General features: G+C 48.6%; 1 protein-coding gene across 2 annotated transcripts in view; it reads right to left on the bottom strand.

Annotated features, from left to right (window-relative positions):
- The window catches only part of TOGARAM1 (TOG array regulator of axonemal microtubules 1), a 32,453-nt gene extending 5,784 nt beyond the window's left edge, over positions 1-26,669 (bottom strand). For both annotated transcript variants that reach the window (XM_083863867.1, XM_083863868.1), the window contains exons 1-17: positions 25,071-26,669; positions 20,422-20,560; positions 19,810-19,938; positions 18,940-19,236; positions 16,636-17,225; positions 15,417-15,637; positions 13,343-13,443; positions 12,652-12,723; positions 12,241-12,401; positions 10,706-10,865; positions 10,435-10,569; positions 8,157-8,304; positions 5,775-5,880; positions 5,207-5,442; positions 2,431-2,589; positions 758-884; positions 495-613 (exon numbers count right to left, since the gene is read on the bottom strand). In XM_083863867.1, coding sequence (XP_083719993.1) covers positions 495-613; positions 758-884; positions 2,431-2,589; positions 5,207-5,442; positions 5,775-5,880; positions 8,157-8,304; positions 10,435-10,569; positions 10,706-10,865; positions 12,241-12,401; positions 12,652-12,723; positions 13,343-13,443; positions 15,417-15,637; positions 16,636-17,225; positions 18,940-19,236; positions 19,810-19,938; positions 20,422-20,560; positions 25,071-26,654 — 4,484 coding nt within the window. In that variant the 5' untranslated portion in view covers positions 26,655-26,669. The remainder of the gene's footprint in view (positions 1-494; positions 614-757; positions 885-2,430; positions 2,590-5,206; positions 5,443-5,774; positions 5,881-8,156; positions 8,305-10,434; positions 10,570-10,705; positions 10,866-12,240; positions 12,402-12,651; positions 12,724-13,342; positions 13,444-15,416; positions 15,638-16,635; positions 17,226-18,939; positions 19,237-19,809; positions 19,939-20,421; positions 20,561-25,070) is intronic.
- Between the last annotated feature and the right edge of the window lie 31 nt (positions 26,670-26,700).

The raw sequence follows: 26,700 nt of genomic DNA, 5'->3' as shown, positions 1-26,700 counted from the left end.
GAAGAGACACTGCACTCACAGCTCTCTGAACTCTGTGCTCCTGGATGCAGTTTTTTCCTTGCTCTAAATTTGGGGGTGCTTCTCTTTCAGTTCACTGACTCACAAACCATGGAATGGTTTGGGTTGGAAAAGACTTTAAATCCCAGCCAGTGCAGCCTGGGACAGTGGGAGGTGTCCCTGCCCATGGCAGAGGTGCCACTGGATGGGCTGTAGGGTTCCTTCTAACCCAAACCATCCATGATTCTGTGACCCCAAACTGAATTCCAGGTGGTTTGTGTACTGTGTGTATTTCAGAGATGGTCAATGGATAAATTAATATCCAAATGAACAAAGTCATTTTAATGTAACCAATCACTCTATCTAAGAGCTCCTCTGGAACAGGACAAGACTTCCCTTTTCCTTCAGGGATGTTTAACTTTCCCAGCCCTGTGTGGCTGTTCCTGTGCTCCCTCCTTGGCCAGTTTCCTCACAGGACAAGCACTGGAGCTCATTACCTGTCCAGGATGATGGGAGCATCTCTGCAAGTAGAGGACGACCTCAAATGTCCAACACTTCCAGTCTGGGAACGCCTTCCTTTGGCTGAGGGTGTATCCAAGGGCATCTCCCCCAGGCCCTGCACAAAGGTACAGCAGGAATTCATGGATCAAGGGAACCAGAAGGAATTAACATGGATGCAGTGCTGGAATTGTCTACACCCAGCAGCTCCCAGGACACCTCCACCTGCCCCAGGGGGGACACAAAGACCTTCCCCACACACCTTCTCTCGTAGGCTGGCAACAGTTTCCTTAATGTAAGGCAAATCCTTGGCTGGCACGAACTTCTCCAGGGTTTTATCCAGGTCTGGATGAGCCATCATGATGAAGAGCATCTTCCGCCCGTAGAACCTGCAGGGAGAGCAGCAGGACATGGGACTGGCTTTGTCACTGGGTCACTGCAGGTGTGGGATCCCAAAATGGAAATGTGCAGGGAGATGGTGTCCAGGGGAGGGAATGGAGCTGGAAAGGGGCTGAGCCTGGAGAAAAGGAGGCTCAGGGGGGACCTTGTGGCTCTGCACAAGTCCCTGCCAGGAGGGGACAGCCGGGGGGGTCGGGCTCTGCTCCCAGGGAACAGGGACAGGAGGAGAGGGAACAGCCTCAGGCTGGGCCAGGGGAGGCTCAGGGGGGACAGCAGCAGGAATTTCCCCATGGAAAGGGGGCTGAGGCCTTGGGAGTGCCCAGGGAGGTTTGGAGTGCTCAGTCACTGTTATTGGAGCTCTTTTCCAACCTCAGTTATTCCATGACTCTAAGATTGCTGCTGACATGAGTAACCAGCCCCCTTTCCACCCTTCCCCAGAGGATGTGCTCAAGGATCATTACTTAATCAACTGACCAAATTAATGAGAACAGCCTTCCACTTCAGCTGGCTTTAACCAGAGTGGCTCAGCCTTGTCAGGCAGAGACATGGATCAGATCCAAGTGTGGATTCCAGAGGCAGCATTCCCTGTGGAGATGTGGCATCTCCTCCGTGCCCAGCACAGCACATCCTGTGTGAGCCCCTCTCCTCCCTGCAGCCAGGCTGTGCAGGAGGATCCAGGTGATTCCTGCCACAGGCTCTATCCCAACAGTCCTGCCAGTGCTGGGATATCCTTAAATCCCATCCCCTTCTACCTCTGCCACGGGCAGGGACACCTTCCACTAGCCCAGGCTGCTCCAGGCCTCCTCCAACCCTTACTGACCCCCAAGGTCTTTTCCATCCTAAATGATCCTGTCACAGAATTACAGAATTTCTAAGTTGGAATCACAGAATTTCTAAGGTGGAAGAGACCTTCAAGATCATCAAGTCCAACCCAGCCCCAACACCTCAACTAAACCATGGCTCCCTCAAATGCCACATCCAGTCTGCTTTAAACACACCCAGGGATGATGACTCCACCACCTCCCCAGGCAGACCATTCCAGTACTTTATCACCCTTTCCATGAAAAACTTTTTCCTGATATCCAATCTGTCACAGCTTGAGATTGTGTTGTCGCCCTGATCTTTTTCAGCCTTCTAATATTTGCATTTTTGTACTAGAGTTTCTCACAGACTTTCAAGTGATGTTATGGCAACTATCCTTCTTGTTTTAGAAACTGTTCTTGATGTTTACACACCTCTCTGGAAGAAAGACAATTGATGGACTTCTAGTTGGACCAGTGGGGTCAGAGAGGTGTCAACCCCTGGTCAAACTCCAAAAACCATATAAACTCCCCCCAAAAAATAAACTCTCTCTCTTTTGCTGTGACAAGCTGATGGTCTAAGTGTCATTCTTTATGTGTCCTTTCCTTCTGTCAGTGGCTGCCTGGAGACAAACACCAACAACCCCCACCTGGCTCCAACCACCCTTTGGAAAGCTGTAGGGAGAGGGCACAGCCCCAGAGGCAGGTGGGCTGTGCTCCCTGCAGGAATCCTCACCGTGTTTGCTGGGAGCTGTCCTGGGCAAACCTGGCGATGGCGGGGAGCAGCCGCTCAGCCACGGGCCGGGGCCCGGCCAGGACGCGCTCGGGGCCCAGCAGCTCCACGATGTCCCCCAGGTGCTGGGCTGTGCATCTCCTCACGGCCGAGTGCAGGTGGCTGGGGAGGGAGAGGAGGCTTCAGGGACAGTCTCTGCTCTCAGGGGATGCTCACAGCACACAAACCCACCCTGCCAAACCAAGCCCTGCCAGCCCGGGGTCATCAGGGGTTGGGCTGGAAGGGACCCCCAAGCCCGTCCTGTTCTGACCCTGCCATGGGCAGGGATTTCTTTCACTGCAGGCAGGGAGGTTTTAGAATTTCAGTCCTAATTTTCCTTCAAATCGTTTTATTTTACAAAGTTCTTTCAATGAGCTCTATGAAAAACCAGACCCTGTGCTCAGAGACACATCCTGGGCACTTGATATAACTGTAAAATTGACTAAAGCAGTGTTCAATCGACTTCTAAAGAGCCTGCAGGAGTCTCATGGTCCTGCTTTGTAACAAAATAAACACCTGTGCTGATGCAAAGGAGAGAACAGCCAGAATCAGCTTTCAAACTTGTGCAGCAAATGATCCTTTTATCTAAATCTTGCTGCCCCTGCTGACCCCACTCGTGTTCAAGAAGAAAATCCTGCAAACTCTAATGTCTCCAATTTTGTATTAAAAAATGCCACTTTGAGGACAATTTGTAACTCCTGCTCCACTTTTCAAGGGGAAAACAAGAATTGTGAGGCTGAGAGACCTCACTCCATGGAGCAAACAAGCCCCTGCTCATGGAAACAGCTGGAAAACATTTTTATGCACAAAACACTCCAGAGTTAAACACAGTGCATGCAGGTAAGAAACAGGATTTAAAAATTGCTGCAGGTAAATCACTCTCAGCTCTATCCCTGCAATCATGACTCTACTCACAGAATCCCAGGCTGGTTTGGGTTGGGAAGGGACTTTAAAGCTCATTTTGTTCCAACCCCTGCCATGGGCAGGGACACCTCCCACTGGAATTATTCTTGTTGGTAAAGTCAAGCCCAGCTTTGGGGCTGATGAAGAATCAATATTTCTGCCTAGTCGGGGCTGCCAGCATTAAATTCATGAGCACAGCAGCTTGAGAGGAGCTGAGCAGAAACCAGGTGCATTTTAAGAGCTCTCATGGATTATAAGTGACACCACAATTGAAGGATTACGTTGTGGTGAATTTAAGCAACTCAGGCCAATTTAGAGACAACATCCCTTGTGGAACTGCAGTTGTGTCAAACAACCCTTTTCCCTTCCTGCTGAGACACAAATTCCCCTTTGAAGGGAGATTCCACATTCCTGGTCACAGCTCTGGAGCTGCCCTGTGCTCCAGGAGCTCCCTGAAGCCAGGCCCAGCAAAGCTGCACCTTCAGGCCGTGTCCTGATGGGTTACCCATGAAAAACATCCTGTACTCCACGAGTTCAGAAAGTCTGAGCTGTGAGCAGATTGATCTGTGCCCAAATGCTGCATTCAGCTCAATTCTGGTGCCTTGAGAGAGCAGAAAACCTACACAAAGTGACAAACCCCTCAGCAGGTGAGTCTGAATGTGCCAGGGAAGGGGGGGAGGACTGACAGGGCCAGTTCTGACCAGGAGGGTCAGGAAGGGACAAGCCAAAAAGGCATTTCCCTTGCTGCTGAATGAAAGCCATGGGCACTTACTGCCTGCTGCTCCTAAATTCACAATATCATGGACTCAGCCTGGTTTGGGTGGGGAGGGACCATAAATCCATAATTCCACTATCCCAGGTTACTCCAAGCCCTGCCCAGCCTGGCCTTGGACACTTCCAGGGATGGGACATCCCTCCCAAATCACTTTGAATCCCAATAATTCACAAAAACCAGAAATCCCAAGGCTGATTTTTGCCTTTCAGTTTCAAGAGCAGGAAACTGCAGTAGAGCTGTCAGGAGACAGAATCCATGTAATCCCACAACAACCAGCTCCCCAGGAAACCAAATAAACCATTTTAAATCAAGACTAAACTCTGAGGATTTGGAGCTGTGCAGGAAATCTGTGGAGAGATTTTGAAGGGAGCACCTGAAATGTGCCATGAAGGGAAATGGAGCCTGGGAAATGTCACCAAGGGGTGGCAGAGAAGAGAGGAAGCACCAGGAAGCTCAGATGGGGTGAGCAGTGAATGAGGATGGAAAAGGAAAACAGGCTGAACAGGGCCAGGGAAAAAAGGGAATTAACTCCAGAGAAGAACGGCCACCAGCACTGAGAAGGAAATTAAAATGCAGGCACAAAGGCTCAGCCTAGAGAGGAGGAATCAAGCAAGACAGAAGCAGCCAGAGAACTGTAAGTTATAAATCAGTTTTCTAAATAAAGAGGGGTGCTGACAACTGGCCAAGGCAGGAATTGACTGCAGAGCAAAGGAGGAGAAGAAAGAACATTATGTCAGCTTTACCAGGCAAAGCAAACCAGCAGCTCCCCAAGAATATACAGTAACAGCAAATAAAATCACTGAAGTGATGCAAAACAGTAAGAAAATACACCAAGCTCCAAAATCAACAGCCAACCTCTTGCATAATGCACAGAAAAGAAACAGAGGGGCTTTAATTCAATTTATGTCAACAAACATTGCCCTGGGTAGAGGTTTAGCACAGCTGATTCACTGATTTTCAAATTTCTGTCTACTGTCCTCTGATTTGATGTTAAAAAGGCTACATTTGATCAATTTACTCTATTCACAATATTCTTTATAAAGTCTTTATAGCAAAAATTACCTTTGCCCTCCATTTATAAGAGAACAAAGTGCACGTGCTGGAGTCACATTATTAACCATGGCCTTCAGTGCCTTGTCTACCTCTTCCCTTATAAAAGTGTTGGATTCCCCAGCTTTGTGCAAAAGGACTTTTACTGCATTATCTAGTTCTTGATCCATGCTCTTTTTCAGGTGGGTGAACAAATCCCCTAAACAGACCACAGCAGCTCGAGAAACACCTGAGCGTAAATTCTTGACCTGCACACAGGAAAAACCCAAAAAACAATGAATAATGTTGATCAGAGAGACTTTCAACATCAACATTCACGTTTGCCCTTTGTCATTTTTAAGTAACATTACAAGCAACATTTCTAACTCGATTCACAACGGGTGAGAATTAAAATACACACTCGTAAAAACATTATCAAGTTAAAAAAATCTACATTTTCTCAGTCTCAAATCATCCTTGAGACTGCCCAGTTGAGGAAAAACTCCTCAGCAGAGGTGAGTATCAATCACTCCAGAGAGCTATAAAATACATTTATATACACACAGAGAGGCAGTGGGATATTCTGAGAGGAGAATTTAACCTCTTGAGCCACAGCCAGAGTTGTCTCGTGGAGCTTTGCAGTCAGGACAGGGGCGTGGTAGGCAGACAGGCACCTCACAAAGTTCAGCCCTTCAATTTTCTTCTCCCTGTGTGAAAAAACACCATTTCAATTCCAGCCATTGGAAAAGCTGCATTAAAACATTCAGGTATAGAATCTTAAGGAATTAAGGAAAAATTAAGCAAAATAAAGCGATGAGAAATAATCCCAGCATGGTTTAGGAGGGAAGGGACATTAAATCCCACCCAGTGTCATGGCAGGGACACCTCCCCCTGTCCCAGGCTGCTCCAAATCCCATCCAGCCTGGCCTGGGACACTGCCAGGGATCCCTGTGCCAGGACTTCCCACCCTCCCAGCCAAGAAATGATGCAGGAAACTCTTCCCAAGCAGATCTGTCTGTTCCTGTGGGGCTGTCACAGCACAGAGCAGTGTCCCATCACAGCTCTGCTCCCACTGGCACCAGTGGCAATTAAAGGATCTGTTTCCTGCCCCAAAGGGAAGGCAGCAGCTCTGTAAGCACATCCCGAGTCAGGAGGGAACAAAGAGATGTTTTTATTCCTCACAGAGCACCAAGGATGAGCTGCTGATTCCACACAGCTCCTCCATGCCTCTCCATCCCTCCAACTCAGACTCTCCAAGTCTCTGAAGGTCCAGTTCCCAGCCCTAAATTACAAAGCTCATTTAATCTCAAATTTAACTGAACTCCCATGTTTTTCTCCTCTCTCACTCACAGTGCCCCTTACTATTTTTGATATTACTCCCCTTTTGTTGAATTTTACTAAATCATGATTTTAAAGAGTTAAGATTTTAGCCGAGGGTTAGAAGCAATTCATATGGATCAGGATACAAATTAGATAAACAAATGACAGGTGAGTGATTATTAGATGCTTAAACTGGAGCTAATTGATGTATTGCTTGCCATTTGGAGCTTGTTCTAGTTTTCTTTATAGAGGGAAATAGAATAGATGAACCTTTATAAGAACAGATTGAAACCAGCAGAACCATGAGCAGCACCAAGATTTTATATCACTCAATCACAAAGCAGGGACAGTGGATTGTGCCAGAGGGTCACCAAGGCCAATGAGCCACAAGAAGGTAAAATGGTCATTGTGATGAAAACATTCCTGACTTCATCCCTCAAGACACTGACCCAACTCAAGAGAAGAATTGTGCACTCGTGTGGGACAGTTCTGGTTTCTTTTCCCCTGCCAAGATCAGGATGAAAGACGGGAAATGTAGATTTTGAGTTTGGACTTGGATGTTTTATTATTTCACATCCATTTACAGTCTCATGAGCTGTGAGCTCTAACCAGCACGTCAGAGAAACGAGGTAAAATGGAGAGATTCTGACTATTTCCATGGTTATTTAAGTGATAATGAGATGACACCTGTGTTATTTATATTTCTGATCCAATAATGACCAGGCTATATCATGATATTAAAGACTGCTTTTGTTCATATAACACCTAAACTGGAGGATGAAAAAAATCTGCTCCCCACATCCCTAAATTCTCTTATCCAGATGAAGACAGTGATGGCCAGAGCTCCAGAGAAGGAATTTATTGAACCTGTGCAATCAGAGAATGTGAGACAGAATGGAGCCACTCACAGATTGATCTGCAAGATAAAATGGTTGGGGAGGGAGTTGAAACTGAACAGAAAAATTCAAACCAGTGTAGTTAAAAAAGTAACAACCCTCATCCTCCAGTCCCTAGTCACTGCCCAAAATCTATAGAAATCAATGTAAAAAAATAAACTTCTCTCTTTTTGCCCTGCCAACCTGACTGTGTGAGTGGTGTTGTTTTTGTATTTTAAAGATTCATTACAGAGAATTCTCCCTGTGTGTGGAGTCTCTTGTGCCCTTAAAGGAATTTCCACTCCCTTGCTCTGGAAAAGCAAATATTAAAGATGCCCCTCCCAGGTGTAACCAAAGCTTCTCCCCCATGGCTCCTCACAGACACTGTGCAATCTCCTCTCTGGGTTTGGCAGGTCCATCACCCACCCCATGGTGTCCCCTGTCCCTGTTTCCCCATTGGTTATGGGGTCTGGTGTCCTGTTATTCTCTTCCCTGTGGTCACCTGGCCCTTGTACCATCCACAAACCCGAGATCCCAAATAACTGAGGAAAACCAGTGTTCTCTCTCTGGCTCAGGATTCACCTTCAGCACAGGGAATAAACACTTGTTGGAAATTGCTCTGGGGCTGGGAGCCCTCTGCCCCTCTGCTGAGCTCAGCCTTGTACCGTGTGTGGATGTGTGAGCTGGAATTGCTGCCTGAACTCTTCTCAAGCAGTTTCTCTATGGAGAGGCCGAGGCTGCACCCCAAAATAGAGACACTTTTACACCTGTGCCCCCCCTGCACTCACCAGTCGTGGTCAGCCAGCAGTGCCAGAGCCTCTGCCAGGGCAGAGTCGGGCCTGGGGAAGGGCTGCAGCTCAGCAGGGTCCAGCACCTCGGGGCTCTGCGTCACCGGCACCTCCCGGCAGCGACCGCGCGTCTCCTCCGCTGCCACGCCTGGGGAAAGGGATCAAACAGGGACCTGTGAGTGACATTGTGTGCCCTGGGGGGACATTATGGTGCTTGTGTCCCCAGTTGTCTGTTCTGTGTGTTGGGTTCTGTGCCTGTCAGACTGGTTCTGAGAGCCAAGCAGGGAAAGAAAAAGCACAGAGTTTGTTTTGAAAACAGAGTTCACTCCCCTGCATTGTTTTCTCCAGACTCTCTGTGTTCATCGAGGGCATGGACAGCAGCCAGAGATCTTTTTTTGCTTTTAATTAGTTTAGCTAGTTGAGACATAGCAGTTCCCTGGACTGGTTTTTTTTTCCTTTTTTTTTTGGGACTGTTTAACCCTGCTCTGGAGTGACAAACCCAGAGGAGAACCTGGAGCTGCAGGGATTGATAAAGGACTGAGAGAGCTGAGCTACACCACAGCAGGGACTGTCTCACTCCAGAACCAGAGGTTTTATTGGTCCATATTATCCATTCTTTGTGCTTGTGGGTGCTTTGTTTGTCAAATAAAGAGTTTTTTCCACTCCTCTGAGGAAGTTCTTTTCCCAGACCAGCTGTGTGGTCATTGGGGTTTGCTCTCCAGAGGAATCCCATCCAAAGGCTTCCTCCCAAATTTTCCCTAAACCAGGACAGTTAATAAGGTGTTATTAGAACAAATTATGTCATTGGCTTTTTGCAAATATTAAAATGAATGTTAGATGTATAATATTGGAAAACTTTGCTGCATTAATATAGTTTCTTTTATTTCTGCTATTAACGAAACTCAGAAATAAGGAGTGTGATGAATATATATATTAGGCTATACATATATATATTAGGCTATATATATATATATATATCTTAGGGTACAGCATGATATTAAAATAAAGACTGCTTTTGTAAGTATAACCCAGTGAAAGGAAAGATAATCAGAAACCCCCTTTGCATTCCTGGATTATCTCATTCAGATGAAGATGGAGGTGACCAAAGCTCCAGGGGAGGAATTTATTGAACCTCTGTTATCTGGAGTGTGAGACTGAGTGGAGCCAGGGGAGAATTGATCTGCAGGATGGAAATGGTTGGGAAGGAGGAAGTTGAAATTAAGCAGAAACATCCAAACTCCAGAGGAATGTTTGAATCATGCATGAGAATTTATGACTATGCAACAGGTTGATGCTTTTAAGGAATTTTTGTTAGCAAATTGTGCTTTTTGGCTCAATTCCAGGCACCCAGATGTACCATTTTGCTTTATTCTGTCTCCTAATTTTCTATTATTATTATTATTATTAAACTTATAAATTTTACTAAGAAAATGAACCTCATTTTTCACATAAAGAAATAAAATAAGAGACAAATATGTCCAGCACTGGGGTGCTCCTGGAAACAGCCAAAGAAGACCATTAGGTATTTAGATTTATTTTATTGGTTGGTTTCTTTGGGTTGGTTTGTTTTTTTTAAGGGATAGATTGGAATGGGGAGAGGGGGAAACCTCAGGTTTCATTGCACTTTAAAGTATAATAGTTGTCAGAATGGAATTTTCTTTTTATTTATACAGGTTTCCCATCTATATAGCAAAATATATATTAAAATATATATATATATACAGGTGCTGCTCCTCTGTTGGGCAGTTGTACCCAGGTTATCTTGTTTCTTTTATTTTCTAATAAAATTGATTTCCCTTCTCTCTGTCTGAATATAAATTCACTTTTGCACACAACCTTCTCTTTTTAGTGTCACAAACACAAAGGCAGTGGTTGTTTAATGTAAAAACAGAAGCACAGTGTGCTAATAACATCATAAACCTTGAGGAGACACTTGAGAAATTCTGGCCACCTTTGAGCACCATCAGCAGGAGCTTCTACTCTTAACATTTTTCTCCTGCTTATTTTAAAGGCAATTCAGTGCCCAGAAAAAGGATTTTGGGGACAGGAGGGAGTCAGTTTGTTGTTAATACATTATATCACTTCAGATCCTCATCAAACTAAAACCTTCTGTTGTTTCATGAATCTCCCTAAGAGATTCTAGATGAAAAATCCCAGTGAGGAATTCAATCCCCTCCAGCCCCACAGTCCTGATCTTCCAGAGCACAAATAAATTGTATTTTGAAACTGTCCTGCTCCACCTACCCAAATATTTTAAGAGTTTCCTGTCCCATCTTACCAGACTCCAGGAAGGATGAACACTTTGACCTTTTCAAACTGGATGTTCTTTTCAGGGAAGGGTTCAAGGCCACGTTTTCTAAGGACAAAGATCCCTTTCTTGGCAATGTCAGTAAATCCCCACAGAGATTAAACCCTGGGGAAGAAGGAAATGTCCAAACTGCAATAAACCCCATCAGAACCAAGTTCAAACCCAGTTACTACCAGCCCTAATTCCCATTTCAGCAGCATTGAACAGGGAATATTCATTTAGGACAAAGCCTCATCCTCACTTTCTGCTGTGAGTTTCTCTGGTTCACTCATACTCAGTCTAATCCTTTCCCAAGGGAATTCTTCCTTCCCTTCCTGCTGCTCCTTATGGTTGTGTTCTTTGTCTTCTTTCCTCCTCCTCCTCAGCTTCTCCTGAGCAGATTTTGACAAGGTCACTTTTATCTGCAATTAAAAAAAAAATAAATTCATGCAGAAGTTACCCCAGAACTGATTCCCCAGTTCCTGATGCTGGCCAAGGAAAATCAGGATTTTCTCTGATCTGACCCTTCTCTCTCATCTGTTTATGACATTTTTTACATCTCAGGAAAACTGAACAAATAAATTGAATCCAGTTAAAATTAAATTCAGTTTAATAAATTTAATCCTTTTACTCCTTTGAATTTGATCCCACCAAAGGTTCACATCTTCAGTGGAAATCAGAAAATCAAGACACTGTTAATAATTAACTTCAAGTTTTAGTATTCTTCAAATGTTATCTTAAAGCCTTGCAGAAGGAGTTTCATTTCCATGTTTTTTTACTTTGTATCACACTTCACTCAGGTAAATCTTGCTCCATTTATGTTTGTAAATTGTATTTAACAAACAGCACCACTCCTGAGAAACCAGATTATGGGCAAACATTCAGGAAGGCTTTTAAGAAAAAATGATTGGAGCTGGAATTATTCATCTCTGGGGAAAACAAGACCTGATCCAACCCAGCCAATCCCTCCTTCCACATCTGCAGGTGCTGTGGGAGTCAGGGAGGGCAATTCCCAGCTCCACTCCTTCCTTCAGCCCTTCTCCAGGGATTTCAGCTCCTGCCACATCCATTTGCCATCCAGGGGGCACCAAAAGGAAAATCAGGAGCTCGATGGCTTTGGCTGCTCCAAACAAACTCCTGTTTCCCCAGTGCTGGAGCCCTGGGCACTGAGAATTCCAGATTTCTGTGCTGACAGGCACTGACCCCCAGCAAACACTGCACTGACCTGAGGCCCTGGAAAAGGCTCCCAAAATTGAGTGACAGCCCTGGGATTGTGGATGTGGGGTTTGGATAGAAGTGTGTGATAGCACAGGGTGCAAAACTCAGAGTTTAAGGGTTTAGAATACAGGAATAGAGATATAAAGCCAGATGGAGGATTTAGGGCAGAGGCTGAGTCCTTCTTTTTCACCTTCTCCTTCCTGGCTCTGGGTGGGGTTTTGTAATTGGGTAGAAAAATCCACATTGAGGGCCAGGGGTGGTTGGTTATTGGGTTAAAAGTATAAATAATCTGGGTGTCATTTCATAATTGGACAGTTTGTGCTTAAAAGACCTTGTAGAGAGATAGAGACAGAGCCATTTTTTTACTTTGTTAGCCAGAACTCACAACTTGTGAGACTGTGACACAGATAACAATTAATAAGTCCGAACACAAAACAACATCTCTCGAGCATTTCATCCCAACTCTGACCGGAAAAGAAGATAAAAAAGCAACAGCCCAACACAGAGACTGTGACTGAGCAGGGCTGGATTCCCTCCCACACCAGAGGATGAGACAGCACCAGGCTGTGCAGTTCTTACCTGTCCTTCACTCCCTGTGTGGGAATGGCAATGGGATGTGCTCTGCTGGAAGCTGCTCCCTGGGGCCGGCTCCACTCCCTCCCTGGGACCCTGGGCAGCCCCACTGGCCACACAGGGCATGGACTGGCTGGGACCTGGGCCAGGAGGGCCCCCAAAAACACCTGCAGGGCAGAGCACGGGGTCACAGAGCTGCTCTGGGATGGAGGGGACATCAAAGCATCTCATTCCAGGGCTGCCAGGACTGCAACACTTTCAAATGTAATTCCATGCACTCCCATTAAACTGGGGACTGTGAACAATCTAAAACATTGTACAGATCTATTTGTTCTCCTCCCACTCTACAGAGGGACATTCCCCCTCATTTGATAACTCAAAGAGACACAGGGGATGATGACTTGGGGTCTGTAGTACCTTTACCAACAACAGCAACGTCTTCAGATGTGAAACCCAGATGGTTCTTCAGTGCAAACACAGGCACTGACTCTGCAAGAGAACTCACTGTAAATCAGCCTGGTTGTGCTTTGGGATGTGCTTCATCCTCCTAAAATGTCACCCCACGTGTGAACTGATCCCTTTCCTGAAGCAGGGCATTGTCAGGTTACAGATCTGTTGGACATCCATATGAGGGATGTTCACATCCCACTGACACGAGCCTGAGCCAGGCTGGGAGAGCTGGGAATGTTCCCCTGGAGAGGAGAAGCTCCAGGGAGAGCTCAGAGCCCCTGGCAGGGCCTGAAGGGGCTCCAGGAGAGCTGGAGAGGGGCTGGGGACAAGGGATGGAGGGACAGCCTGTGGACACAGCTCCTTTCCTCCATCCAGTGGAACCAAAACTGATTAAACACAAATAACCCCACAGAACTGGCCCCTGCACTGCCCTGGGAGGGTAAAACACACCAGCAGCACTTAATTCCTACAGGACATGAATGAGCTGTTTGTCAGCCTGGAGCTCCTCCCCTGAGCACCCCCAAATCCCAGTGTGGCCCCAGAGCAGCTGGAAGTTGCCTTTGTTCAGTGCTGAGGGGACATGGGCTCACTGCCCAAGTGACAACAGCCACCCCAAGGGGCTCTCAGGTCCCCCAGGTGAGTATTGACAGGCACATACCTGTGCTGGGCTGATGCTCTGCCCCCTCTGTGTCTCTGGGCCTTGCTGGAGATGCTTTTGCAGGGTGGGATTTGCTGCCAAGTGCTGGGAAAGTGTCTGACCTGTTCAGATAAACATATTTTATAGGTGCAGTTCTCCACAACAATCAAAGTCCAGCCAAAAATAACAACAACAGATTGCAGTTTCCCCATGCAAAAACTATTTCCAGTATTCCCACCAATGTTCACACTGAGCAGAAACAGAATTCAGTGGGAATTATTTGATGAGCAGGTCCATTATGAAGAACACCCTGAAGAAAACCCTTATGAGAAAACCTTACACAAGGACTAAATTTAGGATACACCCACAAAATAAGGAAATGTTTGGCCTGGGGATTGATGATGCTGGTTCCAACCTGGCCAAGAAGAGTGACCAAATCCTCCTGCCACTTTGCAGGGATGAGCTCTTCCCAGCTCAGAGACATTCACCAGGAAAATGCTCTGATCTACAAGAATAACTTGGAAATGATTTGAAATTTCAAATGATTCTCTGGATATGGAAGATGAGGGAACCCAGAGCCAGGGCAACACCCACAACTAAAGACTCTTTTAAGCTCCAAGGGAAGGCCCATGCTCCAGGAATGTCCCATGGAATGGATTTTATCAGTTCATCAGCACATCAACCAATGCAAACACACCCAAACTCTCACTCCTGGTGCCCAGGCACAGATTTTGTGAGCAGACAATGCCACTTTGTGCCAGTGCTCACAAACCCCCTGAGCTAAACTCCCTGGCATTTTTATGAGCATTCCAAGGCCTTTAGTGTCACCTGGGCTGGATTCTGTCACTTGTCCCAGTTCAGGGTGACTGGCCCATGTCCCCTTCTCTCCCTGGCTGGTTCAGAACTCTCCTGGCTGAGGGGCCAGGGAAATATCCAGCAATGGGTAAAGGACATGGCAATGCTGTTCAGAGCAAACCAGCACACCCAGGGCTCCACAGCCTGGATTTCTGAAGGATTCCAGCATTTGAATGTGGGATTTTAAAGGTTATTTTAAAAAATGTGATTCAGCAGTAATGCACATGGGGAAGGGATGTGAATAGAAATTAGTTCTGAGCTGCACAACTGAAAACCTTCTGTATGTGAATCATTCCAGGCTCCTTCTGCCTCAAACCCCTTTCCTTTTTATGCTGTTTTGTTGTTTGTTGTTACTGCAGTTCTGTGGCAGTTACATGGAAGGTTCCCTGCTCGTGGCAGGGTTGGAATGAGGTGATTTCTCAGGTCCCTTCCAACCCAAACCACTCTGGGATTCTGGGAGTCTGTAAAAGATGCTTTTAATACACACAGAAATATCTTCAGAGCAAAGCTACAGAGAGCTTCATCATGGGCTCTGAGAGCAGAAAAGGAGATTCTGGACTGGAAAATTGGCAAAATTCCTCAAAACTCTTTTCATTTCATTAAACAATCATTTATACTACTCACAGCCAACTGGGTTGTTGCCCTTTACAATAAGAGCAGCATTTTCCACCACCCAATTTCTACTCAGAAGAGCTCTGGGAAGGCATTTTAAATTCACAATTATCTCTCAGGAATAAATAGAATCCACAATAAGAAACATCTGCATTGTCCTCCTCTTCCCAACAAACCCAATTCAATTTCCAGGCTGTAACAACCCAACCTCATCCTTCCTTTTCACTCTTGTCCCTGTCACTCCTCTGTTCAGCTCTTGCCATATTCCTGCTGTGCCGGGGAAAATCCTCATCAAATATTTGACAAACAAAAAATCCATTATGAAAGTCCTCATCAAATATTTGTCAAACAAATCCATTATGATAAAACACTCTAAAGAAAACCCTTATGAGGAAACCTTACTAGGACTAAATTTAGGATGGACATTGCCTCCCTACCTTGACCTACTGCAGCTTTGTGTTGGAAGCCAGAAAAAAAAATTAAAATATATATATAATAATGTCATTAAGCAGCTGTTGCATTTTTAGAGAGGGATGTAATTCACCCAGAAAACTGAGGCTGTGAAGCAAGGCAATGCTACATGAAACATGCACCAGTTAAGAGCAGGATTTCACTAAGTGACACTCACATCACTCTCCTCCTGCCCGCGGGGGAGCCCGGGGACTCCTGGCTGGAAATTCCACTCTCCCCGGTGGAAGTGGTGCCGGGGGAGGAGCCCTGGGAGGGACAATCCCCGGGAAATTCCAATTTCACCCCCGAGTCGGGGCTCTCCAGGTCGGCGATGCTGCTGCTCAGCCTCGCCCTCTTCTTGGCCGCGCTGTTCCGCAGGGACCGCAGGCAATTCTGCATCTGCACAGGGGGAAAAAATGACAGGAGGAACTCACTGCACAGGGAAAAAGCTGTTCTTTCTTTGCTAAGAAAAGGTTTTTCTTTCTTTACTAAGTCTGTTTCTGAGGGTTCAGCTCAGTGGGCAGTGTGGTCACCACTCACACGGGTTTTGTGGGGTTAGAATGATCCCTCTCCTGGTTTTATTTCACAAGGATAATTGTCCTGGGAGAAAATGCAACTTCCCAGCAGTGCTGGAAGCCCAGCTTCCCTTCCCAGAGCACGGGGACAGATTCCTGCTAAAACACAACTGCTCCGTGGTTTTGAAAGGTTTTTAAAAATTAAAGGGGATATTTGATGGCTGCCAGCACATGCAGGGGGACCTCAGGCTTTTCCCAGCTAATCTGCAAACAGAACCATGGAAATGCTAGAAAAGGAACCATGGGATGGCTTGGAAAGGACTTTTAGGATCATCTCATTTCAATCCTCCATGGGCAGGGACACCTCCCACTGTCCCAGGGACACCTCCCACTGTCCCAGGCTGCTCCAAGCCCAATGTCCAACCTGGCCTTGGGCACTGCCAGGGATCCAGGGGCAGCCACAGCAAATCTGGGGATTCATCCCAGACCCATCGCAGGCAGAAATTCCTTCCCAATATCCCATCTAAACCCCCTCTAAATCAGGCAATCAGTGCCCAGCAAGCAGAGATCCTACTCAAACAAGCAGGAAATCTGTAATGATTGGAGTTTTATGCTGCAGCATTCTCTTCTTTTTTGCTGAATATTTTTCACATTGGAAATTCTTCCTGTTTAACACCTCAAGTTCATTTCAGAGGGAACCAGAGGATGGAAGGTACAGACAGAAAAAGGCAAAGCCAGGAAGTCACAGAATGGTTTGGGATGGAAGTGACCTCCACATTCACCTTGTCCCATGGGTGGGGACACCTCCCACCCAAACCCCCCTGAACATCTCCAGGGATGGCTGACACTGCTAAAACCCCACATTTATCCCATTTCACCCACCTCCTCCTGGTCCTCGGGCTGCAGGTGCAGCTCGGCCAGCCCTGCTGCCAGCTCTGTGCCCTCGGGGGGCTCCTGGGGGCTGGGCAGCCTCGGGATGGGGGGCACGGGCCGGGCTCCCCGCAGCGACCCCGGGGGCCTGCCCAGGGGGGTCCTCAGTGCCAGGGGGGGCTTCTCCAGCGCCAGGGGGGGCTTCTCCAGGGCCAGGGGGGGCTTCTCCAGCTGCAAGGAATGCTTTTCCAGCTGCAGGGAATGCTTATCCATCTGTAGGGAATGCTTCTCCAGCTGCAGAGGAGGCTTCTCCAGCTGCACAGGGGGCTTGTCCATCTGTAGGGAATGCTTCTCCACCTGCAAGGAATGCTTCTCCAGCTGCTGAGGGGGCTTGTCTATCTGCAGGGAATTCTTGTCCAGCTGCAAGGAATGCCTCTCCATCTGCAGTGAATGCTTGTCCAGCTGCAGGGAATGCTTCTCTACCTGCAGGGAATGCTTGTCCAGCTGCAGTGAATGCTTGTCCAGCTGCAGGGAATGCTTCTCCAGCTCCAGGGAATGCTTGTCCAGCTGCAGGGAATGCTTGTCCAGCTGAATGTTGTTTCCTGTGGAACACACAGAACTATCAGAGCCAGGAGTGTTGGGAAAGATGAGACAGGAAAAGCTTACAGATGGGATTGCCTGGCAAGAGAGTCTGGAAATATAAATCCTGTGAGTGAAAGAGAAATGAAGGGCAGCTTTGAGATGTGATCATGGCAGGCAGGAAGATGGGGATGAGCTGGAGATGGGTTGAGTGATAGAAAACAAAGGGACACCAAAGAGCTCGAGGGAGTAACCCCAAGGTACCAGGGAAAAGGCAGATAAGAATGTGTTCTAAACTCTAATATCTATATTACCATAGCACTACTGAGTGATATGGTAATACAGCAGTTCTCATAGGCTGGATGCAAATTCTGTAGGTTTTGTATCTCACACCAGTTGGTCACTGTAAATTAGAATATTCAAAACAAAAAGAGATACGATGTATTGTAACAAGGACCTCCTTCCTCTTGCCCTCACTCTCTCTTTGGGGTTCCCTCCAGCCCAGGCTGGTGGCTGAAGGCAAAGCCCTTTTTACCCATGACCTTTGCAATAAAACCCTGTGTTTCTAGAATATCTCAGCTCTGCAGAGTTCCCTCTCCCTACACAGGACAAACTTCACCTCTCACTTCTGTATCCACAAAACACCTTCTGCCACGGAATGAGTATTAAAAACACACTTGTCCAGGCTCAGGTATTTTTAGTTCCACTTTTAGTGTCCCCTTCCTTTATGGAAATATAAATGAGTGTTACATGTGCACACTAACACAGAATCAAAGTATCCTCAGCTGGAAGGGACACACAAGGATCATCCAAGTCCGTGCACACGCCCTCAGTCCCTTTAAAAAGTAATTAACTTTCTTCATTAAGAGAAAAACATTCATCCCCAAACTTCCATGGAAGTTGCTGTAACAACAAAGGTACTGCAAAGAACTAGAAAAGAATCAAAGTGCAGATGGAAAACATGTGGTAAGTGATAAATACAATAACAAATAATAAATACAACAATAAAACAAGTGATAAATACATCTCTACAACGCAGAGTCTCATTCCAGGGACAGGAAATTCCCAAAGCACTCAGCTGGAAATTTTCTATATATGCACAAAAATACAGGTCTCAGTGAAGATGAAATTTCAAACAGATTTCTTTAGTCAGTGCAAAATTTTGTGTGGAAACTGTTACTTTGCTTCAGAAACCTCCTGAGTGATTAGGAAGCAGTTTAACCCAAACAGAGAGTAAAGGTATTTTTACCCAGGGGGTTGGAACTGGATGAGTTTTCAGGTCTCTTCCAACCCAAACCTTTCTGTGATTTCATGATTGAAATGAAGAGGCAAAAAGGGAAAATGCACTGAGTAACCCTGTTCTTGCACATGGATTGTTTAGGGTATGAACAGTAACAGGTATTTCTGTCCTGACTTCCCCTAAAAGTGGGTTTATTATTTATTTTGGGGTTTATTTCAGTTGGAAGATAAACCTCTCCCTGAGACATTCAGAAATGCAGAGCTGTAGCATATTTTGCTTTATGACAAATCCAAAGACTCCACTTTTGATGAGAATCCTGCAGGGACGTGAGCAGTGAAGCCATAAGGAAATAAATCAATAAATTACTCCCATCCCTGAGGCACTACCCAGTTCCCTCTCATCTCTCTCACCTACCACTGTGGATTTCCTGCCCACTAAAAAAAAAACCCCAAAACAAACCCCCAAATCCCTTTGGATCACACTGAGAACATCCCCACCTGTGCTGTCTCCTGGCTTTTGGCTGAGCAGCTGCTTCTGGGAGCCAGCCTTGGGCAGCCCCTCAAAGCTTTTGAGAGGCCAAGAGCTGGAGAGGCTCCTGGGATGCTCCTGGCACTTCCCTGGAGAGGCAGCAGGAGAGCAGAGGTGCTTGGGGCTGTTCCTGGGGGATGACAGGGGGAAGGAGGGCAGGATGAAGGTGCCCTGGCTGCCACTGGCACCTTGGAAGGACATGGTGGCTTCTGCCTGAGTGCAAAAACTTCTCTGGGTCTTGCTGGAAAAGCTGAGGCTGGAACAAACTGAGCAAAGGAAAAGTGAATTAGTGTTTGCTTGTGGTAACTGGGGCTTGTAACAAGAATTGAAAATGAAATAATAAACTGTAAGAATGATTTCCAGTGAAATAATGCACCATGAAAATGATTTCCAATGAAATAATCTGTCATAAGAATAATTTCCCATGAAATAATGCACCACTAGGCAGTCAGAGCCTCAAGGTTTTGTTTTGCCCAAGCAAACAGACAAATCAACCAACTTCATTCTGCAAATGGCATTTCCCCTCCCAATGGGAGTTTAAGCCTTGAAACAATTTCTCAAACATGTTTTGGAGAACTTAGTTTAAAAAGAAAGAGTGATGCAAGTAGATCAAACAGTGCTGTGATCCTCCCCCAGCAGCACCTTTTCTCCAACCCCCTGACACAGTCAGAGATCAAAGGTGGGGCTGTGAATTCACAACCACAAATGAAATCCCGGGGGAAGGAGGAGCCCTCTGGAGAGGGGCTGAACAACCTCCCCAAGAACAATTCCCATTTCTCAGGGGAGCAAAGGGACAGAGGAACAAGGCCTGCCCCAGGCCACTGGCAGAAGGCACATACCTTTGTCCTGCTGACAGTTATTTAACCCCAAGAGCTGCAGGTTGGAGCCCACGCTGCCGCTCCTCCCACGGGCCTGGGGGTGCCCCCCACATTTCCCTGGAATCTGGGGCTGCTGAGAGCCCAGAGCACCTGCCAAGAGAGAAAACAAAGAGCCAGATCAATACTTCACATGTGTATGTATCCAACAGAGAATATCCAGTGATATCTCAGAGGGAATACAGGCCCTGTGCAGCTCTGAGTGTGAAACTCAGCTACAACCCAAGCACTCAACTCCAGAGTCTCTAAGCAACCCCATAAAGCAGCTCAGAGGGAAAAGGGAAAAGGACTGGCTGCTCCTCCAGGGCACTGCTCCAGCTGGGAATGGCAGGGGAGCAAAGGAACAATCCTCTCTTTGAGCAGTGACAATGCAGGGGAGCAAAAGCCCTAAAACCCAAAGCAGGGTGAGGGAACAAACTTGGCAAGGCCAGGATTCCCCAGAGGGGACAAGGACACAACTCAGGGACACAAACACTCAGGCCTGGTCTTGCCCAGCCTTTTCAGCCCCTTGTGGCTGCTGAAACACCCAAATCTGTTCTGTTGGCAGCCCCAGCAGGTCCCTGTGCCCTCACTCACCAGCACTGTGCTCCCAGTTCAGCTCCACACCAGGCTGGAATAAAGTCCTGGAAGTTCTGCTCCTGCTGAAAAACAACTCATCACTGCCCTGGGAGGGCCTGAGCTTTGGGGAGTGAAGGAAATCATTGGATGCAGCCAACTGCAGGGAAAAGCAAAATAAATGGTGTGTGAAATGACAGCACAGCAAACAGCACAGTCACAAACGTCTCCACACAGGTTTTACTTCCCCACTTACCCACTATCCAAATATTTTAAGCATTAGAAAGGATTTTAGCTGTTTTGCAGGTTTTGCTAAAATACAGGTTAAAAATTCTCACACTGAAAAGGGGGAAAAAAAACCTAACAAAATAAACTGGTGGAGAAATTTTTAATTGAAATTTTTAATTTGAAAAATTAAATTTTAAAAATTTAACATGGATGATGTGCTTTAGATGGAGAAGTGTTTAAACAGCCAACAGAACCCCAAAATCCCAGAATGGAACAGTTTTTTGCAAACCACACACTCCAGATTCAGTCTAACACCAGCAGCTTTTACTGAGAGCTGGCTACAGCCAGGGAGAAGATCTCAATAATACCAATATTTAACAAAGAAAAGGGCAAGCTTTAAATAAATGTCTGATGTAATTAGTTAAATCAGTGATTTAAATCATTCTCAGGCTGTGTTTACTCTGCTCTCCCTTCTGAGGGACACGGGAGGAAAGGAACAGGAGGGAAATGCTGGAGTGGTTTATTTAAGTTGGGATAAAGGATGTGAGACTTTGGCATTTCCATTCCTGCAGTCACCAAACATCATTCCACCCATGGATCCTTCAGTCCATGATGAAATATTCCCTGTACAAACCTCCACACCCTGGTTTCAGATGGGATTGAGGGAATTTTCTGCTTAGGAGCTGGTACAGGATAAACTTTCATCCCATTTTCCCATCCAGATAAAGCAAAATATGCAGGAGGAGTAAATTCCAGCAGTGCCATGACTTCAGCTCAGCTGTTCCCATCCCAGCTCCAGGAGGGAAAACTCTGCTTCCTTGGACACAAATGATAATTACAGCATTGCAAACTCACTAAACACAGCCCTGGGGGTGGTGGGGAATAAAGCAAAACCCAAAGCTGCGGGTGTTTCAAACACCTCCTGGCAAAGGGATTTCTCAAAAGGCTTCAGAGTCCTTTCAATCCCACAAATGTTGGAAAATACCTGGAATTGGTGACTTGGTTATCAAAGCACAGCCCTTGAGAGTGACCCATCATGGAATCCTGGAATGGTTTGGGTGGGAAGGGACCTTAAATCCCATTTCATCCCACCCTGCCATGGCAGGGACACCTCCCACTGTCCCAGGGACACCTCCCACTGTCCCAGGCTGCTCCAAGCCCAATGTCCAACCTGGAATGACAAACATTCCCTCCCTGCATCCCTTCCCTGTCACTGGGGGACACCAAAGGTGCTCCTGATCCAACACCAGCAGCATCAGCAAGAAACCAACACCACCCAAAGACAGAACAGCATCTCCCCAAAAATCCTCTCCCAGCTCCAGAAAAACCAGGGCTCAGGTCCCAGGGGGACACACAAGGAAGGGACACCTTTATCCCACAGCCTGGTCACCCTCTGTGTCCCTCTGATCCATGGAAAACAAAGAGCTTTTGTTCCATAAATGTGATTTCCTGGGTCATTTGAACACCCTGAGGCCTGCACAAAGCCCAGCTATCAGATCAGGATGGAAATGAGAATTCCTGAAGTGAGGGGAGATCCCACGGCTCACATGAACTTTGTGAAAGGCCAGAAATGTCCAGTGAAATGTCCAAATGCTCTTGTTTGCCCCAAAAGGAACCTCTGGGTACCAAAAGGTCCCTCAAGCAGCAGGGACAGGGTCTGTGTGTCCCAGGGGTAACTTTTACCCTGCAATATTCAATATTCCCACCTGCCCTTGAACACCTGAGCATCTGCAGGGATGGAGAATCCACAGCTCCCCAGAGAGGCTGCTGATCTCACTGTGCCTTATCTACCTTTTATTTTTAGCACACATTAACTTACACCTGTTTTACTCACGTCTTATCTGATCAGGAAAGTCTAGACACAGCCCTGGACACTCACCCTGTAACATGACCCTAAAAATGCTGGCAGGAAAACAGCTTTAAACATTAAGCTACTTCCATGCCTCCTTCCAGCCACAGAATGACTCCAAAAGTTAATTTTTAAAGCATATTCATCTCAAAGGAATGTCTGAATTAATAATTAATACTTGACATGTAGAGAAACCAGTCAACTCCATGAGATTTGTGCATGATAAATGCATTTTCCTCACTGAGGGAGATCCAGGGTTCAGTTCCCACTCAGATCCTGACACACACACACAGCCCCTGGAATGTCTTCAGCCCAGGGAACACCAGGTTTGCACTCCCAGGCTGAAAACACAATTCACCTTCTTGCGTCCAAGACAGAGCCAGGGAATATCCTGAGCTGGAGGGACCCACAGGGATCATCCCAGACCCCCCAACAATCCCCCCCTGGGCATCCCTGGCAGGGCTGTCCAAAGGCTCCTGGAGCTCTGTGCCCATTCCCTGGGGGGCTTTTCCAGGGCTTGTTCCACCCTCTGGGGGAAGAACCTTTCCCTAAAATCCATCCTGACCCCTCCCTGGCCCAGCTCCAGCCCTTCCCTGGGTCCCTCTGGTCACCAACACCACTGGACAGTGTCCCCTGCCCCAGAGAGCTTCAGTCAGATGTGATGAGACAAAGGATCAGGATGTGAAGAAGGAGCAGCAAAGGTGCCAACTGCAGCAATGAGGCAAATATTCCACTGTTAAATCACCCCTATATTTTACTTTTCATAACTGGGATCTGACCAACAGGACTCCAATTGTTCCTGTGCCAGAGCAGGTTCCCACTGGCAGAGGGCAGGGATGGAGGGAGGGAGGGAGGGAGGGAGGGAGGGATGGAGGGATGGGATATTGGGAAGGAATTCCTGGCTGGGCTGGAATTGCCAGATTTGCTGTGGCTGCCCCTGGATCCCTGGCAGTGCCCAAGGCCAGGCTGGACATTGGGGACAGTGGGAGGTGTCCCTGGGACAGTGGGAGGTGTCCCTGCCATGGCACTGGGTGGGATTTCAGGTCCATTCCCACCCAAACCAATCCAGGAATTGATGATTTACTCCATCTCCAAATGCACTGGACACACCAACCAACCAGAATCCATCAGCCACTTGTTTCTGTCCCTCTCTGCAGGGCTGGAAACCCCTCCCACATTATAAACACAACCACGAGTACAAAGGGTTCATTCCTTTCAGAAAAGGACCATTTCCCTAATTTCCTTAGAGAGGGGCTGTCCCAGGCAGGGAATGTTCCTCCTTTCCAAGCCCCAGCCAGGTGTTGGTGCCTGTATTAACCTGCTTTTTGTTCACAGCTACAGAAAAACAGCAGCAGCAGCAGCAGCACAGGGCTTGGCCCAACCTGCACCTGCCAGGAGAACACTGGCACTGGTATTTATTTTTATAAGCTGGATTAGTTAATACTGAAAAACTGTTCTATAAAGGAAACTCTTCTTGCTCCAGAGGTGTTTCCTACACATCCAAAGGGCACTGATCCATCAGCTCAGGGAGACACAGACACCTTCAGGAGCCTCAGGAAAGGTAACACAGGAAAGAGATGAGCAATCAAGTCCAGGCATGTCAGACTTCAAGGTCTGACAGCACAGAAACAAGAAGTGAGTTTATTTTGTTAAGGGCCTGCCCCAGAGCCAGGCTGCAGAGGAGCCCTCACTGTCCAGCCCAGCAACAAGTCACCAAACAACTGAGAGTTAAAATCTGAGGATGTAAATGTGGCACTGAGGAATCTCCTCTTGCACAGCCTCTGGTTCCCTGAGGAGCTCTGTTTGCTCCAGCTCCCTCACAGGAGAGCAAGCCAGGATAAATTAAACGTGTCCACTTTAAAAAACACCTCAATACACAGCAGGAAAACCACCACACACAGACACACCCCCGTGTGTGGTGTGCACACCCACTGGCAAAGGAAAAAGAACCTGGACAGTTTTCCAGGGGTTCCTCCCCTTTCCAGCTGGAGGTGATTACACCCAAACTCAACCAGAATCCTCATTCCAGCCTGACCTACATTTTTCCAGGTTGGATCAGCCCAAGGAGCAAGAGCCACACAGGAACTTGGCAGCCTCAGGTTTATCCCAAAGAGCCCTGGCTCAGCCCCATCCTGGAGCTCTGCCTTCAGAGCCTGAGCTGAAGGAATGGCTCAGTTTTTCCCCAAACTCTCTGCATCAATCCCACACTTCCAAACACAAATAAAGGCTGTTCTCCCCACTTTTGTGGTCATTCCCAGCATAAAATGTCATTGTTGATATGTCAGAGTCATGTCATTACTGTCAGACCTCAGGAGTGTCTCAGGTAGTTCAGTTACTCTCAAAAAAAAAAAAAAAAAAAAAAAAAAAAAAAAAAAAAAAAAAATCCGTATATTTTTCTATAAGTGATAAGTAACCTGGTAAATCGCTCGGTTAAATCTGACATAAGGAATTCCCAAATTTACCTTCTGACTGTACAGATCCACAAAACACCCAAGAGCAGCCACACCTCCCAAACATCTCTGACAACTCCTCATCCTCCTTTTAGAAACACCTTAAAGATAAAGTCTCCCAAGGAGGGAGGGGGGTTACACACCTGCTCCACAGCCTTGCCCAGGGGCATCCTCAGTGCCGAGCCACCTTCCCTGCCTGCTGAGCCACCACCTTCCCCGTCCGCAGCCGGCTGGTTCTCCCAGGGCAGCTTGTTTTTTCCTCTGCCGGCGCTCAGCACCCTCCTGGGGCTGGTTCCCCGGCGGGCACAGGCGGGGCGGTGCAGCAGCACATCCCCGGCCTGCCCGCAGTGCCCGTGAGCGCTGCGGCTCCTGCCGCCCACCAACAGCCACTCGGTGTCGGCTCCGGGCGGCGGGCACTGCCCGGAGGAGGAGGAGAACAAGGGCACTCCGTACTCCACCAAGCCCTGCTCTCCCAGCCTGGGCAGCACTTTCCTGTCCAGCCGAGCCCGCACGGCGTTCATCACTCCTGCACCGCCGGCGCGCATCTCCACCGCCTGCAGGGCCGAGAGCAGCGCTCCGCTATCCCCGCTATCCCCCAGCACCGCGGCCAGCGCTGCCAGCGCCTCCATGGCAGCGTGCCTGACCCTCCTCTTGCCGTCCAGCAGCGCCGGCACCAGGGCGGCCGCCAGCTGCGGCAGGTCCATGCGGGCGGCGGGGAAGGCCAGCAGCGCGGCGGTGCAGGCGTTGAGCAGCTCCTCGCGGAGCCGGGCGCTGCGGTGGCGCAGCAGGCGCTCCTGCAGCAGCAGGCGGAGCACGGCCCGCGGCCCGGCCGCCGCCATCAGCCGCAGCAGCAGGCGGGAGCCGTCCCTCCGCAGAGCCGGCTGAGGGTCGCCCAGAGCTCGGGCGGCTGCGGACACCAGCGGGGCCAGCACGGCGGGGACGCGGCGGCCCAGGCGCAGGGCCAGCAGGCGGGTCACCCGCAGGGCCCCCCGCGCCACGGCGAAGTTGGGGTCGTGCAGCAGCGCGTCCAGCAGCGCGATCAGCCCCAGCAGCGCGGCGGCGGGCGCGGAGCCCAGCGCGGCCGGGGTACAGCTCTCCACCGCCCGCCGCAGCTGCTCCACCGCCCGGGCGCGGCCGCGGTAGTCCCGCCGGTCCAGGAGCTGAGCGCGGAGCTCCGGCGGTACCAGCCACGGCTCCGGGCACGCCGGGGGAGCCGCGTCCTCCTCAGGGCCGGGGGAATCCGTGCTCGTCCTGTCCTCAGCGGGACTGGAGAGCTCCGTGTCCTCCTGCGGCCCGGGGGAATCCGTGTCCAAACCGTTCAAAGCGGGGCCGGGGAGCTCCGTGCCCGTCCTGTCCTCCTGCGGCCCGGGGGAATCTGTGCCCGGCCCATCCTCAGCGGGCCCGGGGGGCTCCGTGACCGGCCTGTCCTTAGTGGGCCTGGGGAGCTCCGTGTCCTCCTGCGGGCCGGGGGAATCTGTGTCCGGCCCGGCCTCAGTGGGCCAGGGGAGCTCCGTGTCCGAACCGTTGTGAGCGGGCCCGGGGCCATCCGTACCCGAACCCTTCAGAGCCCCCTTCAGAGCGGGGCCAGGCGGCTCCGTGCCCAAACCGTTCAGAGCGGGCCCGGGGGGCTCCGTGCCGTCCCCGGCGCCCCCCGCGGAGCAGCCGCGGCGCTCCCAAGCCCGGGCGCGGCCCCGCGGAGCGGCGGCTCCCGGCGGCGGCTGTGTCATGGCCCGAGGCCGCGGCCATGGGCGGCCCTCAGGCCCCGCCCGGCAA

This window comes from Zosterops lateralis, assembly GCF_965231275.1.
Source record: "Zosterops lateralis genome assembly, chromosome: 6".
Taxonomy (NCBI): Eukaryota; Metazoa; Chordata; class Aves; order Passeriformes; family Zosteropidae; genus Zosterops; species Zosterops lateralis.
Note: the sequence above shows the minus strand (reverse complement) of the source record. Positions and strands in the feature narration are given on the sequence as shown.